Source organism: Haematobia irritans, chromosome 1 (genome assembly GCF_050003625.1).
Source record: "Haematobia irritans isolate KBUSLIRL chromosome 1, ASM5000362v1, whole genome shotgun sequence".
Taxonomy (NCBI): Eukaryota; Metazoa; Arthropoda; class Insecta; order Diptera; family Muscidae; genus Haematobia; species Haematobia irritans.
The window spans coordinates 39,126,686-39,145,322 of record NC_134397.1 but is presented as its reverse complement, the minus strand read 5'-3'; the positions used below and the strand labels follow the sequence as shown (position 1 = coordinate 39,145,322).

The window sequence follows — 18,637 nt, the reverse complement described above, 5'->3', positions numbered from 1 at the left end:
ATTGCATATTTTTACATAAACACGGCTATTGTACTCGTAGGTTTTTTTATAGGAATTTATATATTTGTGTTTACCCTGTTGAATTTGTGATTCTCAAACTGGGTGATTACGATTATATTAAAATTCCTATACTGATTGTTATTGTCTTGACTATACTTTCAAACAGGGTGACGATGAAGTAATGTGACGATAAGTAATGCCTATAATAAGGTGCGTATCTACACTACAACTTTACATTTGTAACCAATTTAGAACAGTAAATTAATTTGGAGTTTCGGCAAAGAGGGCGCCCTAGAATAATTGAGTAGAAAGCAAAGATGTAAATTATAAAGATTAATTATCTGGAAATTTCCAGTAGGCAAGTGTTACCGCAACCCAAGTAATTCAATTGTGGATGACAGTCTTCAGTAGAAGTTTCTACGCAATCCATGGTGGAGGGTACATAAGTTTCGGCCTGGCCGTATATACTTGTTTTTTTTTTTTTTTAATTAAGGTGTTTCCCTTTTTACTTTGAAGTATCTGAAGTATCTGTCATAAAAAGAGAATGAAAAATCGATGATTGAGATCTGTTAACCTACCCTAATGTTAAGTTTATTCATCCTAGATTTAAAGCTGTAGAGGTACCTAAAAAATGCCTTTATCATAAAGATGCCAAATCTTTGGCTCGGAACGAATACCAAAATCCTAAAGGGAAGCACAAAATCTTTGGATTCAAATAAACTTGTTTTGACTTCAGAATATACAAATTTTATGGGGTCTGAGACCAATATTTCGAAGTATTACAAACATAATGACAAAGTTGCTATATCCCATCCTATGGTGGACTTTAAAATTTCCCGGACAAGAATTTTAAAATCCACTTAATATTTTTTTTCTTCATAACAAAAGTGTGCCACTTTTTGTGCCACCTTTTATTTCAAGTGACACTTTTGATGTTATTTTTTTGAAATTCTCAGCGTAATGTTGCTCCCAGCAACACAAAGACTTCAATCGTCGATATAAAGTTAATTTGCAGTTCATAGCAAATCTCAAAACTTATCTCGTAAATGGCTATCACTCAGATCAGACTCGTTTTTTGTCCGGCGATTTTAGAAAAATAAAATGAATATCTTTTTGTTTTCAGTGTAGCTTTCTCTCTTCATTTATCATTGCAGCTTACATCTCTGAGTATCTTTCATATTCCTGACATAGAGGATCTTCCCCTTGGATATGATCTATATACCTTACATTAACGATCATACCCTGTAGACCAAGTATGGTTATACCCGCAAGATCGGGTAAAACTTTTGGGGTCCTAAATCGAAAGTCAAATAAATGTACACCATCTTTGGCTAATCTCAAAGAATTTTCGGTAAAACCAAAGGCAAATTTAAAAGTCATGGGAAATATATCAAAGGGAAATATGCCATCACATTCTTCTGGGCCATATCTGTAAGTAATCGCAAATAATCACCTAGGTAAGAGGGCAATTCAGAAACATTTACTTACTCCATTTTTTCTACACTTTCATCACCAATGACATCTATAGCAGGAAGTTTAGAGGTTCTTACAATGGTCTTACTATCAAAACGTACACTAATATGGACCTCTTGACGTTTACAATTTTTGGCATTACGAAAATGCATATGAAATCGCCCCTTTAGCTTACCCCAAAGCTTCATGGTAATGACCATTATATGACCTGGCCTAAAACTACCCGGTACATCATGACTAAAGTTTAAACGATCATCAAAATATTGTACCGGTGGCCAAGGTATTGGGAAATATTTTCGATGATTCATTAGCTTGATGGCGAATAAATCTCCAGTGATTTTAACAATCGTTAACTTTTCAATATCGAAAATATAATCGACTGTAATGAGTTTAATGTCATTAATCGCTATATGGAAGCATTTTTCATCCATAACAAAAATAATCTTGAATTGTTTACGAAATATGTTGGTGGGGAATTCCTGACTCATTGGTTTCAGCCATTCACCATGTTTTTGCCTCTTGAAAACAATGAGATTTTCCTTCAAATAAACGGATACTCGTAATCCAATATCAACAAAATCACCTTCATTGAATTTGGCCGTTGCCAGAGATATATTGAACCTAGGTAGGTAAAAATTTAGAGTGTTATGATATACCCACAAAAAAATCGTATATACTTACCATGATCCATTCTCTGTAGCTTTGGTGCCAATTTCTAATAAATGTCCAAATTTTAAATTCTCTAAAAATTTACCTTGAAATACCGTAGACATTGCCGTTTTATAAAATCTTCCGTCATCCGTTCCGCTGGCAATGTTCTCATGGACTACAAATACTTTTTTAATCTTGGGTGAATAAATTGTTCGAGCATTACTTCTCTTTTAACTTAGTAATGGTGGATGGTTAAATTGGGAATAGGGATGCCATACGGAGTGACATTTTTACAAATCGTGGTATTCGGGATATATTGTAAAAAAAAATTTATTGACTTAACATTTAAGATAGTGCATTCAGTAATCATTTCACAAACCGCTATGGATATCCATATAAGCTAAGAGTAGGATTGCCAAGTGGGATAGAGATTTAAGGAAACAAGATTCATGGCCTTTGACATTTTGGGAGTTTTATTGATTTTCATAAGACGAACATTTAATATTTACCAATGTTGGCTTGGTATTTTGGGCACAAGTTAGTGATTTTGAGTCGTTAAATATAGCGAGAGGGATTTTTGAAAATCTTGGGATTGGGGATTATTTGATATGCAAATTTTTTCATTTCCGCTGTTCGATCACTACTTCTGGATACATTGCTCGAGCATTACTTCTCTTATAATATATTAATGGTGGTTAAGTTGGGATTAGGGATGCCATCACGACTGGGATTTTCGAAAATCGTAGGATTAGAGATTTAGTTTTATGAAAATGTTTACATTTTCGCTGGTTTGATACAATGTTCGAGCACTACTTCTGGATACATTGCTCGATCAGTACTTCGCTCATAACTTAGTAATGGTGGTTAAATTGAGAATAGGAATGCCATCTCGAGTGGGATTTTTGAAAATCGTGAGATTCGGAATTTATTGATATGAAAATTTTGGAAAATTGAAGAGCTTTACATCTCCAATGCTTAGATTGTTAATCATTACTCAAGTGGATCTGGATATCCATATAATCTAAGTATAGGAATGCCATATGAGATTGAAATAAAATTTTGACAAAACTTTCTATAGAAAAAAATTTTGACTAAATTTTCTATAGAAATAAAATTTTAACAAAATTTTCTATAGAAATAAAATTTTGACAAAATTTTCCGTAGAAATAAAATTTTGACACAATTTTCTATACAAATAAAATTTTGATAAAATTTTTGATATAAATAAAATTTTAACAAAATTTTTTAAAATAAAATTTTGATAAAATTTTTGATATAAATAAAATTTTGACAAAATTTTTTATATAACTAAAATTTTGAGAAAATTTTTTATAGAAATAAAATTTTGAGAAAATTTTTTATAGAAATAAAATTTTGAGATAATTTTTTATAGAAATAAAATTTTAACAAAATTTTCAATAGAAATAAAATGTTGACAAAATTTTCCATAGAAATAAAATTTTGACACAATTTTCTATACAAATAAAATTTTGATAAAATTTTTAATATAAATAAAATTTTGACAAAATTTTCTATAGAAATAAAACTTTGACAAAATTTTCTACAGAAATTAAGTTTTGACAAAATTTTCTGTAGAAATAAAATTTTGACACAATTTTCTATACAAATAAAATTTTGAGAAAATTTTTTATAGAAATTAAATTTTGAGAAAATTTTTTTAAAGAAATAAAATGTTGACAAAGTTTTCTATAGAAAAAAAAAACAAGTAAGGAAAGTCTAAAGTCGGGCGGGCCGACTATATTATACCCTGCACCACTTTGTAGATCTAAATTTTCGATACCATATCACATCCGTCAAATGTGTTGGGGGCTATATATAAAGGTTTGTCCCAAATACATACATTTAAATATCACTCGATCTGGACAGAATTTGATAGACTTCTACAAAATCTATAGACTCAAAATTTAAGTCGGCTAATGCACTAGGGTGGAACACAATGTTAGTAAAAAAATATGGGAAACATTTAAATCTGAAGCAATTTTAAGAAAACTTCGCAAAAGTTTATTTAAGATTTATCGCTCGATATATATGTATTCGAAGTTTATGAAAATTAGAGTCATTTTTACAACTTTTCGACTAAGCAGTGACGATTTTACAAGGAAAATTTTGGTATTTTGACCATTTTTGTCGAAATCAGAAAAACATATATATGGGAGCAATATCTAAATCTGAACCGATTTCAACCAAATTTGGCACGCATAGCTACAAAGCTAATTCTACTCCCTGTGCAAAATGTCAACTAAATCGGAGCAAAAAATTGGCCTCTGTGGTCATATGGGTGTAAATCGGGTGAACGATATATATGTGATCTATATCTAAATCTGAACCGATTTCAATAAAATTTGGCACACTTGACTACACTACTAATTGTACTCCTAGTGCAAAATTTCAACCAAATTTGGGTAAAACTCTGGCTTCTGGGACCGTATTAGTCCATATCGGGCGAAATATATATATGGGAGCTATATCTAAATCTGAACCGATTTCAATAAAATTTGGCACGCATAGCTACAATGCTAATTCTACTCCCTGTGCACAATTTCAATTAAATCGGAGTAAAAGATTGGCCACTGTGGTCATATGAGTGTAAATCGGGCGAACGATATATATGTGAGCTATATCTAAATCTGAACCCATTTCAATAAAATTTGGCACACTTGACTATACTACTAATTGTACCCCTAGTGCAAAATTTCAACCAAATTTGGGTAAAACTCTGGCTTCTGAACCGATTTCAATAAAATTTGGCACACTTGACTATAGTACTAATTGTATTTCTTGTGCAAAATTTTAAGCAAATTAGGGTAAAACTCTGGCTTCTGGGGCCATATAAGTCCATATCGGGCGAAATATATATATGGGAGCTATATCTAAATCTGAACCGATTTCTTCCAAAATCAATATGGTTCTATTCTGATCCAAAACACATACTTGAGCCAAATTTGAAGTTGATTGGACTAAAACTGCGACCTAGACTTTGATTACAAAAATGTGTTCACGGACAGACGGACATGGCTATATCGACTCAGGAGCCCACCCTGAGCATTTTTGCCAAAGACACCATGTGTATATCTCGTCTCCTTCTGGGTGTTGCAAACATATGCATTAACTTATAATACACACAAAAAAAATTTTTTCTGATTCAATCACGAAATTAATTGATCCAATTAATTTTTTAATTGAAATGTCTTCAATCACGAAAATGATAGTATCAATCATAGTTTTAATTGGGCATAGAAAAAATTATTGATTAAAAAAATAATTGATTTCATTGCCAAATTTCAATTAATTTTTTAATTGATTCAATTAAAAATTTAATTGATGTTGATTGCAAAAATCAATTAATTTATTAATTAAAAAAGGGAACTATTTTCAATTACATTTTGAATTGGCTTAGAATTTTTATATGGATTAACAATTGATTGTTTGAAAAAAAAATTTTAATTAAAAATTTAAAAAAATGTTCATCACTTTTTTAACTGACTTAGTCTTCCGAATTTGATTAAAAAGTTAATTGTATCAATTAATTTTTTAATTAAAAATTTTAAAATTTTCAATCATTGACTTAATTAACTTAATGTCTCTATCATGATTAAAAAGTTAATTGTATCAATTAATTTATTAATTGAAAAAATTTTCAACTTCAATTAACTTTTTAATTGGAAATATTTTGATGATATTTTTTTCTGTGTACCCTGTTCCACATTGTGGCGCAGGGTATAAAAATTTGGCAACATTTTCTATAGAAATAAAATTTTGACAAAATTTTCTGTAGAAATAAAATTTTGACACAATTTTCAATACAAATAAAATTTTGAGAAAATTTTTATAGAAATAAAATTTTGAGAAAATTTTTTATAGAAATAATTTTTTTTTGTTTGTTATTGTTGGCTTCTCTTCAATCGTTATTGTTGTTTTTGATCTCAGCTTAAAGCCATGCATTGACTAAACTACAAGTGTAGCTTAACCAACAGAGGAAAAGTATGCTTGTCAAATTTATTTGGGCAAAGCCCTATAGACTGCAAGATGGTTGGATGTACAGCTGTTTCGGAATTACCACATTCCTCATCAGCATCCTCTACTTGCAGCAAAACTATCAACCAATTATCAGAATAAATTCGGGTAATTCACTCAACCCAAAGTGAACTACACTTGAACCTCCCGAAAAAGGGTTTGATAAAGGGTTTGACGAAACAAAAATTTTGACAAAATTTTTTATAGATATAAAATTTTGACAAAATTTTCTATAGAAGTAAATTTTTGACAAAAGTTTCGATAGAAATAAATAAGGGAGTTTCCGTTATGCAATTATTTCAAGTTGAGGTAGATTCATCACGTATTATTAATTTGGCATCCCTATTATTGGGTAAAAAGTAAATATCACACAATCTTGACTCATTCAAGCATACGTTTTACTTAGATATTCTGCGGTTTACTGATGAAGAGGTAAAGCATTACGGGGTGCGATATTACCGGCATTTATTTTAGTGAATGTGCAAACAATACCCAAGTCATTTGGTCGCTACAAACCAGCGTCCAAGTTTATGGCATTATCAGAGCGACTTTTATGCAAAACTTCAGAAAATTCCCCTAATCAATAAAAAACAATAAAAAAACGCATAATGAAATTCATTTATTAAAAGTTTACAAAGTAATTTAAAGGAATGTGACAGGAGGCAGTATTTATCCATACGTGAATCAGAAGAATATCTCTTTTTTTGTGGGATGTATGATTTCAACATGGCGTGAAATTCATCCGATTCGGTTGAAATTTGGTACGTGGTGTTAGTATATGGTCTCTAATAACTATGCAAAAATTGGTCCATATCGGTCCATAATTATATATCGACCCCATATAAACCTATCCCCAGATTTTGCTTGCGGATCCTCTTAGAGGAGCAAATTTCATCCGAGCCGGTTGAAACTTGGTACATGGTGTTAATATATCGTCTCTAACATTCATGCTAAAATTGGTCTATATAGGTCCATAATTATACATAGCCCCCATATAAACCGATCACCAGATTTGACCTTCGAAGCCACTAGGAGGAGCAAATTTCATCCAATCCGGTTGATATTTGGTACTTGGTGTTAGTATATGGTATCTCACAACCATGCAAAAATTGGTCCATATCGGTCCATAATTATATATAGCCCCCATATAAACCGATCCCCAGATTTGGTTTGCGGATCCTCTAAGAGAAGCAAATTTCATCCGATCCAGCTGAAATTTAGTACTTGGTGTTAGTATATGGTCTCTAATAACCATGGAAAAATTGAACCATATCGGTCCATAATTATATATAGCCGCCATATAAACCGATCCCCAGATTTGATCTCCGCAGCCTCTTGGAGGAGCAAAATTCATCCGATCCCGTTGAAATTTGGAACGTGGTGTTAGTATATGGCCGCTAATAACCATGCCAAAATTGGCCCATATCGGTCCATAATTACATATAGCCCCCATTTAAATCGATCCCCAGATTTGACCTCCGGAACCTCTTGGAGGAGCAAAATTTATCCGATTCGGTTGAAATTTGGTACTTGGTGTTAGTATATGGTATCTCACAACCATGCAAAAATTGGTCCATATCGGTCCATAATTATATAAAGGCCCCATATAAACCGATTCCCAGATTTGACCTCCGGAGCCTCTTAGAGGAGCAAAATTCATCCGATCCGGTTGAAATTTGGTACTTGGTGTTAGTATATAGGTTAGGTTATGTGGCAGCCCGATGTATCAGGCTCACTTAGAATATTCAGTCCATTGTGATACCACAGTGGTGAACTTCTCTCTTATCACTGAGTGCTGCCCGATTCCATGTTAAGCTCAATGACAAGGGACCTCCTTTCATCCGATCCGGTTGAAATTTGGTACGTGGTGTTAGTATATGGTCTCTAACAACCATGCAAAAATCGGTCCATATCGGTCCATAATTATATATAGCCCCCATATAAATCCATCCCCAGATTTGACCTCCGGAACCTCTTGAAATTTGGTACGCGGTGTTATTATATGGTCTCTAACAACCATGCAAAAATTGGTCCATATGGGTCTATAGTTATATATAGCCGATCCCCAATCACACAAAAATTGGTCCATATCAGTTCAAATCATGTTTGACACTCGAGCCAAAAATAATCTACCAAAATTTTATTTCTATAGAAAATGTTGTCAAAATTTTAATTCTATAGAAAATTTTGTCAAAATTTTGTCAAAATTCTATTTCTATAGATAATTTTTTCAAAACTTTATTTCTATAGCAAATTTTGTCAAAATTTTAATTCTATTGACAATTTTGTCAAAATTTTATTTCTATAGAAAATTTTGTCAAAATTTTATTTCTATAGAATATTTTGTCAAAATTTTATTTCTATAGAAAATTTTGTCAAAATTTTATTTCTATAGAAAATTTTGTCAAAATTTTATTTCTATAGAAAATTTTGTCAAAATTTTATTTCTATAGATATTTTAATACAATTTTTAATAAAATGTTGACAAAATTTTCTATAGATATTTTAATACAATTTTTAATAAAATGTTGACAAAATTTTCTATAGAAATAAAATCTTGAAAAAATTTTCTATATAAATACAATTTTACAAAATTTTCTATAGAAATAAAATTTTGACAAAATTTTCTCTAGAAACAAAAATTTGACAAAATTTTCTATAGAAATAAAATTTTGAAAAAAAATCTATAGAAATAAAAATACGTTTTTAACTGTTTAATAGGAAATATTTTTTTTTTGGTGAAAATATGCAAAGAAAATTGTCTATGGGTTCACCTCTGAACTGTTCATTTCAAGGGTTTATTTTCGATCCAGTTGAGATTAAATGATTTTTGGGTTTATTTCGATCGAAATTGGAAAAATCCCACTAATGTGAGAGACTCTGTTTACGCCATTTTTAGAAATGCTCAACAGTAATATTGCCTAAGACCTTGACATTTTCAGTTTATTTCAATGCAGTCTATTTTCTTGTAAGCTAATTAATTCTAGCGATAAATGACTCCCTAAATCAATTATTAATGCTTAGAATTATTCCTTTATTGGTTGTATTTATGATGCTATAACTTGCAATGATATTCAAAACCTCCACAGGGAGGATCCATTTTGATATGTTCTAGTTCATGGACTTTCACTTGAACTCCATCGATTCCAAAAATTTTTAATCCTCCAATAAATGGTAGAACACTAGGAGTCCTAAATGGAAAATGGCAAAAGAATAAACCATCTTTGGCAATTTTTATTTCATTTTCTAGGAGGGCAAAGGCAAGCTTAAAAGGCTTCTGAAAGTACTCAAAGGGGAAGTCTCCATCAGTATCTTCGACATCGAAACTGGAAATTAAAAAAAAAGGTTATAGGAGATCTTTGTTTATTTTTTCTACTTACTCATAATGTTCTTCATCTCGAATGGTTTTTGAAGTCCTTATCACACGTTGCGTATCAAATCTTATACTCATATGAAACTCTTGTCTATCCATGTCATAGACATCACGTAAATGTATTATAAAGCGACCATTATCATTACCAGACAGTTGGCTTGAAATGACCATAACATGACCTGGTTCAAAGGCCATGGGAACATCACCACTAAAATGTAAACGATCTTCCAATACTTGTATAGGTGGCCAGGTGCAAGGGAAATATTTACGATGATCCATTTGTCTTATGTACTCCAAATCTCCCGATATTTCCACACATTTGAGTAGAGATAATCGTAAACCATAGGGAAATGATGTGACTTCATGACCATTGATACTTATGTGAAATTTTCCATCAGCCATTACCATATAGATTTTGAATTCACGAAAAAGTTCTATAGTTTCGTAGTTTCGAAATTCTTCATTGCTCCATTCGTTGTTGATGTATTTGCTAAAGGTAATTTGATCGGATTGTAAATTCACAATCATATGCAAATCAATTTCAGCATTATTGGCTTTTGTCAAATAATCGGTGCCTATGGATATGGAAAATCTGAAAGAAATTTAAAAAAAATATAAACTCATGATGAAACAAGTATATACGGCCTTAAGTTCGGCCAGGCCGAATCTTATGTACCCTCCACCATGGATTGCGTAGAAACTTCTACTAAAGACGGTCATCCACAATTAAATTACTTGGGTTGCGGCCGATGGCAAGGCATCTTAAAACTTTTTAACATTTAACAAAAGAAAGGTTGATTAAATACGTATATATTCATTTCTTGACTGATGTATATAGGAAAGAAATAGATACGAACCGATATGAACTTTTGTGCGGTAATTATAGAGCCAGAATTGAAATATCGGGGTCGTTTTATATGGGGGCTATATACAATTATGAACACGAAACTACCAAAAATGACAGATTTTTTACTGTCTGGTAGATTGGTAGAATTCTTGAAATTTTGGAAGATTTTGCAAAATATTCCTCTCCAACTATGAAATGCTTCATAAATTTTCAATAGAAATAACATGTTGACAAAATTTTCTATAGACATAAAATTCTGACAAAATTTTTTATAGAAATAAAATTTTGACAAAATTTTCTACAGAAATACAATTTTGACAAAATTTTCTATAGACATAAAATTCTGACAAAATTTTCTATAGAAATAAAATTTTGACAAAATTTTCTATAGAAATAAAAATTTGATAAAATTTGGTATACACGCAAAAAAATAATTCTTTCCTCCCAAACGAAATTTTAGACAAACAAAGTTCGTTTCTCATTTGCTTTTCGCTGTAAGGAAGTGTATTTGGAAGAAAAGTATATACTTTTTGTGATAAACGTTTATTCTTTTCCAGGATGTAAAAACAATTTCATAAAGACTAGCTCAAAAAAAAAACATTATTTTCTTGCTAATTGCTTTGTCCCTCACATCTTTCTCACATCCACGAGGATTTTTAGTTCTTAACACCTTTTCCTGTAATACCAACAATGTAGAAGAAATTATACGATTTTATAAATTTTTAAATTTTTTTTACCTTTCGCCTGGACGGAGAATCGAACCGCGGACCATGCACTTTGTAAGCCAACACACTAACCACTGAGCTATGTACCAGTTATGGTCATCAATAGATAAATATCCATATAAGTTATATTTATATAGCATAGCTTGCGGCGCCCACGAACCGAATAAACAAAGTTTATTTAACAGAAACAAACATTTAGTTTGGCACCGTGGAGCAGTGGTAGCTACGTCCGACTCTCATGCCAAGGGTCGTGGGTTCGATCCCTGCTTCGACCAAAGTTTTTTTTTTGCTTTTGTTTTTTTTTTACATATATTCCAGATATATTCGGAAGATTCCGAAAAAATGTTCAACATTACATTGTACTATATTAAATTTTGAACTGTAAAATGTGTCTTATTAAAGACCTAAAGTCAGAAAAGAACAGTGTTTGATATAAACGAAATGGACTGTGTTGTTGTTTCAAAAATAACTTTTTTTATTAAAAAAATAAAAATTTTATAACAAACGAATTTTTTTGGTGATAAAAGTTTAAAATTTTCGAAGCAGTTCAAAAAACTCTAACAAAAGAAAAACGTTTTCGGTACACGTTTTCCAAACGTTTTTTTTCTTTGCGTGTAGAAGTTATATTTTGGCAAAATTTCCTAAAGACATAAAATGTTGACAAAATTTTCTATAGAAATAAAATTTTTGGTAGATTATTTTTGGCTCGAGTGGCAATCGTGATTTTTCTGTGATTGGGGATCGGTTTATTTGGGAGCTATAGATAATATAGCTCGATACGCACCAATTTTGGCATGGTTGTTATCGGCAATACACTAGCGAAATGTACCAAATTTCAACCGGATCAGATAAATTTGGCTCCTTCAAGAGGCTCCGGATGTCAAATCTGGGGATCGGTTTATATATATATATATATATATATATATATATATATATATATATATATATATATATATATATATATATATATATATATATATATATATATATATATATATATATATATATATATATATATATATATATATATATATATATATATATATATATATATATATAAACAAAAATTTGAAATTTTTTCCTATAGAAAATAAGCTTTGACAAAATTTTCTATAGAAATAATTTTTAGACAAAATTTGCTATAGAAATAAACTTTAGACAATATTTCTTATAGAAATAAAATTTTGACAAAATTTTCTATACAAATAAATTTTGACAACATTTCTATAGAAATAAAATTTTAACAAAATTTTCTAGAGAAATAAAATTTAAACAAAATATTCTATAAATATAAAATTTTGTTATAAAAATAAAATTTGGACAAAATTTTCTAGAGAAATAAAATTTTGACAAAATTTTCTATAGAAATAAAATTTTGACAAAATTTTCTATAGAAATAAAATTTGGATAAAATTTTCTATAGAAATAAAATTTTGACAAAATTTTCTATAGAAATAAAATTTTTCCAATTAATGAATTATTGATAGAAACAAGCTCGAGGTCTGTGTTTCTTCATTTATTTTTGACAACAGATAGTGTGTCGTTAGGTTCTACTCAATAGTGGGTGTAATATTTTTGTTGTTTTCAAAAATTTTCCCGATGAAGTCTTTCGATTAAAAGACGAAATATTGAATAAAACATAAATTAAAAAACACAGTCTTCGAGATCGTTTCTATCAATAATTCAATAATTGGAAAAATCAAATGCAGGTCGAATACAATAAAAACAATTTTGTAACATAACGAAATAAAATTTTGACAAAATTTTCTATAGAAATAAAATTTTGAAAAAATTTTCTATAGAAATAAAATTTTGAAAAAATTTCTACAGAAATAAAATTTACACAAAATTTTCTATAAAAACAAAATTTTGACAACATTTTCTATAGAAATAAAAATTTGAAAAATTTTTCTATAGAAAATAAATTTTTAATAAACTTTAGACAAAAATTATTTGTAGAAATAAAATTTTGAAAATTTTTTATAGAAATAACATTTATACAAAATTTTCTATAAAAACAAACTTTAGGCAACATTTTCTATAGAAATAAAAAATTTTTCTCTACAGAAATAAGAAGAAATACATTTTTTCTATAGAAATAAAATCTTGACAAAATTTTCTATAGAAATTAAATTTTGACAAAATTTTCTATAGAAATAAAATTTTGACAAAATTTTCTATAGAAATTAAATTTAGACAAAATTTTCTATAGAAATAAAATTTAGACTAATAAAAATTTGACATCATTTTCTATAAAAATAAAATTTTGATAAAATTGTCTATAGAAATAAAATTTTGACAAAATTTTATATAGAAGTAAAATTGTTTACAAAACCCACTTTTGTATAGAAATTAAATTTAGACAAAATTTTATAAAAATAAAATTTTGACAAAATTTTCTATAGAAATAAAAAAAAACATACAAAACAGTTCTTCCGGAGAAATATTTTTATATAACAATCACATGTGGACAGACACTGCGAAATAAAATTTTTCTATTTGGTAAACTTTTCCTAAAATTTTGACTGTGCTCAAGGCGCGGACCTGAGCATTATTACCAAAGACACCATGTCTAATTTTCTCTCTCTCTCTCTCCAGTTATAAAACCGAAATCCCATATGTTGGGTTAGGTTAGGTATAATGACAGCCGGAGCCTCTAAGAGAAGCATATTTCACCCGATCCGCTTGAAATTTGGTACATGGTGTAAGTATATGGTCTCTAATGTCCATGCAAAAATTGATCCACATCGGTGCATAATTATATATAGCCTCCATATAAACCGATCACCAGATTTGACCTCCGGAGCCTCTTGGAAGACCAAAATTAATCTGATTCAGTTGATATTTGGTACTTGGTGTTAATATATGGCCTCAAACACCCACGAAAAAATTGGTCGAAATCGGTCCATAATTATAAATAGCCCCCATATAAACCGATCCCCAGATTTGGCCTCCGGTGCCTTTTGGAGAAGCAAAATTCATCCGATCTGGTTGAAATTTGGTACGTGGTGGTAGTATATGATATTTAACAACCATGTCAAAAGTGGTCCATATTAGTCCCTAATCATATATAGCCCCCATATAAACCGATCCCGAGCAAATTTCGTCCGAGTCATTTGAAATTTGGTACATTGTGCTAGTATATGGCCGTTAACAACCATGCCTAACTAGGTCCATATCGGTCTATAGTTATATATAGCCCTCAGATTAAAAAAATGTATATAGCCCCCATATTTCAATTCTGGCTCCCTACGTACCGTGCAAAAGTCCATATCGATTCATAATTATTTGTAGACTTACCTACACATTTTTTTGTTTTGTCTAATATATACCACGTATGGACTAACTCACAATTTAGAAAACGATTTAAATAAGATACCACAACCCAAGTAATTCGATTGTGGATGACAGTCTTCCGTAGAAGTTTCTACGCAATCCATGGTGGAGGGTACATAAGATTCGGCCTGGCCGAACTTACGGCCATATATATATGTTTTTTTTTATAATTTTTACCTAATGGCTCCCTCTTGGGCCATGCCACAAATTTCCAAACAATGACCAAAACGTAAGGGTTCTGCAAAATTTCCTCGAAACACTGGATGCAAGCGATTCATATAACACATTTTCTCGGTTTTTATATTTTTTTTGTGGCGAATGAATTAAGAACTGATACTGAACTGAATCAACACTCCGTCCATCATGTTTGACTTTGATTGGCCTTTATAACTCATAACGTCTTCTACTATTTTTTATATCATATTTGTGTGGCAAAGAGAATTGAGTCTTGAGTTTATTTTCAAAACAAAAAAATCCCCTTTAAATAAAGATTGGATACGAGTAAACGTAGTGCATATTAGTTAAAATTATCTCCTTTGTTTATGCAAATATTTGCAAGAAGTGCACTTTGCCGGTCGAAAGAGAAGAGGAAGAAATATGTACTCTAAATACTCTTGAGTTTTGTTAGAATCAGTTAGAGTGATTTCTTGGTTTATTTGAGAATATTGAAAATTTAAAAGGGAACTCCTAAAAGTATGCTTTATAATTATGGTCAAAACTGAAAGTGTCATATGGCGATGATTTCTGATTCTCTAATTAATATATAGATAAGATATAATGTTCCCTGATCGCTCTAATAAGACTTTTGATTCATGCTACAACCATATCTTGTAACCAACAAGACATGAATGATTACAATTTTTCGAAGAAGTACGCAATCCAAAAATTTGTCGGCATTGCATGTTCAACTAACAAATCGATGTTGGCATCAACATCATTCATAAGCTCAACTAATGCGAATTATGTATTTGGAGGTGGCATATTTCAGAGTCTCCCAAAATGGCATTGCAAATAAAACAAATCGTTATACTAAAGGGTGATTTGTTAAGAGCTTGATAACTTCTTTTTAAAAAAAAACGCATAAAATTTGCAAAATCTCATCGGTTCTTTATTTGAAACGTTAGATTGGTCCATGACATTTACTTTTTGAAGATAATTTCATTTAAATGTTGACCGCGGCTGCGTCTTAGGTGGTCCATTCGGAAAGTCCAATTTTGGGCAACTTTTTCGAGCATTTCGGCCGGAATAGCCCGAATTTCTTCGGAAATGTTGTCTTCCAAAGCTGGAATAGTTGCTGGCTTATTTCTGTAGACTTTAGACTTGACGTAGCCCCACAAAAAATAGTCTAAAGGCGTCAAATCGCATGATCTTGGTGGCCAACTTACCGGTCCATTTCTTGAGATGAATTGTTCTCCGAAGTTTTCCCTCAAAATGGCCATAGAATCGCGAGCTGTGTGGCATGTAGCGCCATCTTGTTGAAACCACATGTCAACCAAGTTCAGTTCTTCCATTTTTGGCAACAAAAAGTTTGTTAGCATCGAACGATAGCGATCGCCATTCACCGTAACGTTGCGTCCAACAGCATCTTTGAAAAAATACGGTCCAATGATTCCACCAGCGTACAAACCACACCAAACAGTGCATTTTTCGGGATGCATGGGCAGTTCTTGATGAAATGTCAAATACTAATGCATGAAAATCCTAACCTCAAAAGAATCACCCTTTATTATAGTCATCCCGGGTAAGCAGGCTATATTAATGCCAATCATCATGAGCCATCATTCATTTAGCAGGACAAATGATTCGGCTACAGGCTATGTAAAAGGAAATGCAATGTAGTATGGGCTATTCATAGTTGATGGTGATGATAGTCCTGGGACCATGTGTTTTTAGCTTTTCATCGAAGCTTTGTTAAATCTTACTGGCAAATTTTCCCACTTTGAAGGCCAATAATTGGCTCCCAAACTAAGAGAAAGAAGGAAATGGGATGATTATCTTAAAGAAAACTACAACAATGTAACTAAAGTCCTGCAAATACTTGTCTTCACTGGGCTAAGGGATGTAGGAAGGTACTAAGGACATGTTTCCATTTTCGAATATTGAGAAATTTCAAGTCATTTGTTTTGTGGTATTATCGCCTCTTAGCTTTGTGCTTCTGTCTTAATTCCATTGCTTTAATGCTCTGGCACTTGTGTCCTAGCATTAATCTGTCTTTACAAATATTTTGAAGGAACTATGAGGATGAAGAGGGTGTTTTAGGCTATCGGAATTGTTTGTTATTCTAAAGCACATGACCCCAAGGCGGAACATCATTCTCGGAAATTATGAAACACAAGCAAAGGCCTTGAAATATGATGGTAGGTGGAATTGATTATGGGTACGTGAAGATGTTTTCTTTCCTTCTCTGGCCATGATAGATGTGTAATTAGTTAAAGTCATTGAGCTTATGTTCACGATGATGGAAACAATGGAAAAGGATGTAATAAATTCACTTAAATGGTTACAGACTAGCTACTAATTTTTCTTACTTATGCCTATGTGTGAGGTGTAAAAGCAGAAACTTTTTTATTTGTGTCTGATGGAAAGGTGAAAGGCTCGTTTTTAAAGGAGTCAGTCGAACGGACGGGACCAAACGGACTACTCAGATATTATAGGAGATATTGCTCTCCAATTAATTTTCACAAAATTTTCTATAGAAATAAAATTTTGATAAAATTTTCTATAGAAATAAAATTTTGGCAAAAATTCTACAGAAATAAAATGTTGACAAAAATTTCTATAGAAATCTAAAGAAATAAAAAAGAGAAGAGGAAAAGAGAAATTCTTGCAACTTTGTTTAGGCAAAGCCGAATATCAAAAACCTTTTTGTCGGAAGGTTCAAGTGTAGTTCACATTGGGTTGAATTTATTCTGATAATTGGTTGATAGTTTTGCTGCAAGTAGAGGATGCTGATGAGGAATGTGGTAATTCCGAAACAGCTGACCATCCAAACTATATAAATAATAAAATTTTTCTATATAAATAAAATTTGGACAAAATTTCCTAGAGAAATAAAATTTTTACAAAAATTTGTATAGATATAAAATTTTGGTTTAATCCAACAGGCACAAATGATTTGAGTTATCCGGTGTCTTATTTTTTACATTTTATTAATTTATTTTACGAAATATTTCTTGTAAATAAATAAAAAAAAATTTTGGCAAACTTTGCTATAGAAATAAAATTTTGACAAAATTTCCTATGAAAATAAAATTTTGAAAAAACTTTCCTATGGAAAAAAATTTTTTTATAGAAATAAAAGTTTGGCAACATTTTCTATAGAAATAAAATTTTGACAAAATCTTCTATAGAAATAACATTTTGACAAAATTTTCTGTAGAAATAAAATTTTGGCAAAATTTTCTATAGAAATAAAATTTGGACAAAATTTCCTAGAGAAATAAAATTTTTACAAAAATTTCTATAGATATAAGATTTTGGTTTAATCCAACAGGCACAAATTATTTGAGTTATCCGGTGCCTATTAATTTTTTTACATTTTTTTAATTTATTTTACGAAAATAAATAAAAAAAATTTTGGCAAAATTTCTATAGAAATACAATTTTGGCAACATTTTCTATAGAAATAAAATCATGACAAAATTTTCTATAGAAATAAAATTTTGACAAAATTTTCTACAGAAATACAATTTTGACAAAAGTTTATATAGAAATAATATTTTGACTAAATTTTCTTTAGAAATAAAATGTTGGCAACATTTTCTATAGAAATAAAATTTTGGCAAAATGTTCTATAGAAATACAATTTTGACAAATGTTTATATAGAAATAAAATTTTGACTAAATTTTCTATAGAAATAAAATTTTGACAACATATTTTATAGAAATAAAATTTTGCCAACATTTTCTATAAAAATTAAAGTTTGACAAAATCTTTTTAGAAATAACATTTTGACAAAATTTTCTATAGAAATAAAATTTTGACAGAAGTTTCTCTAGAAATAAAATTTTGACAAAATTTTCTATAAAAATAAAGTTTCGACAAAATTTTCCATAGAAATAAAATTTGGACAAAATTTTCCGTAGAAATAAAATTTGGACAAAATTTTCTACAGAGATAAAATTTGGACAAATTTTTCTATAGAAATAAATGTAGGCGAAATTTTCTATAGAAATAAAACTTCGACAATGTTTTCT

The 18,637-nt window shown here is 30.3% G+C and overlaps 2 protein-coding genes across 2 annotated transcripts; both read right to left on the bottom strand.

Annotated features, from left to right (window-relative positions):
- Positions 1–1,110: 1,110 nt before the first annotated feature.
- Positions 1,111–2,335, bottom strand: LOC142238237 (uncharacterized). Its single transcript, XM_075309833.1, has 3 exons — positions 2,155–2,335; positions 1,489–2,094; positions 1,111–1,429 (listed from the first exon to the last, which is right to left on the bottom strand). The coding sequence occupies exons 1-3, from the start codon at positions 2,244–2,246 to the stop codon at positions 1,156–1,158; spliced, it is 972 nt and encodes a 323-aa protein (XP_075165948.1). The 5' UTR covers positions 2,247–2,335; the 3' UTR covers positions 1,111–1,155.
- A 6,834-nt stretch (positions 2,336–9,169) lies between these two features.
- Positions 9,170–14,813, bottom strand: LOC142238226 (32 kDa beta-galactoside-binding lectin-like). The gene is made up of 3 exons (XM_075309822.1): positions 14,618–14,813; positions 9,540–10,124; positions 9,170–9,485 (listed from the first exon to the last, which is right to left on the bottom strand). The coding sequence occupies exons 1-3, from the start codon at positions 14,725–14,727 to the stop codon at positions 9,215–9,217; spliced, it is 966 nt and encodes a 321-aa protein (XP_075165937.1). The 5' UTR covers positions 14,728–14,813; the 3' UTR covers positions 9,170–9,214.
- Positions 14,814–18,637: the final 3,824 nt, after the last annotated feature.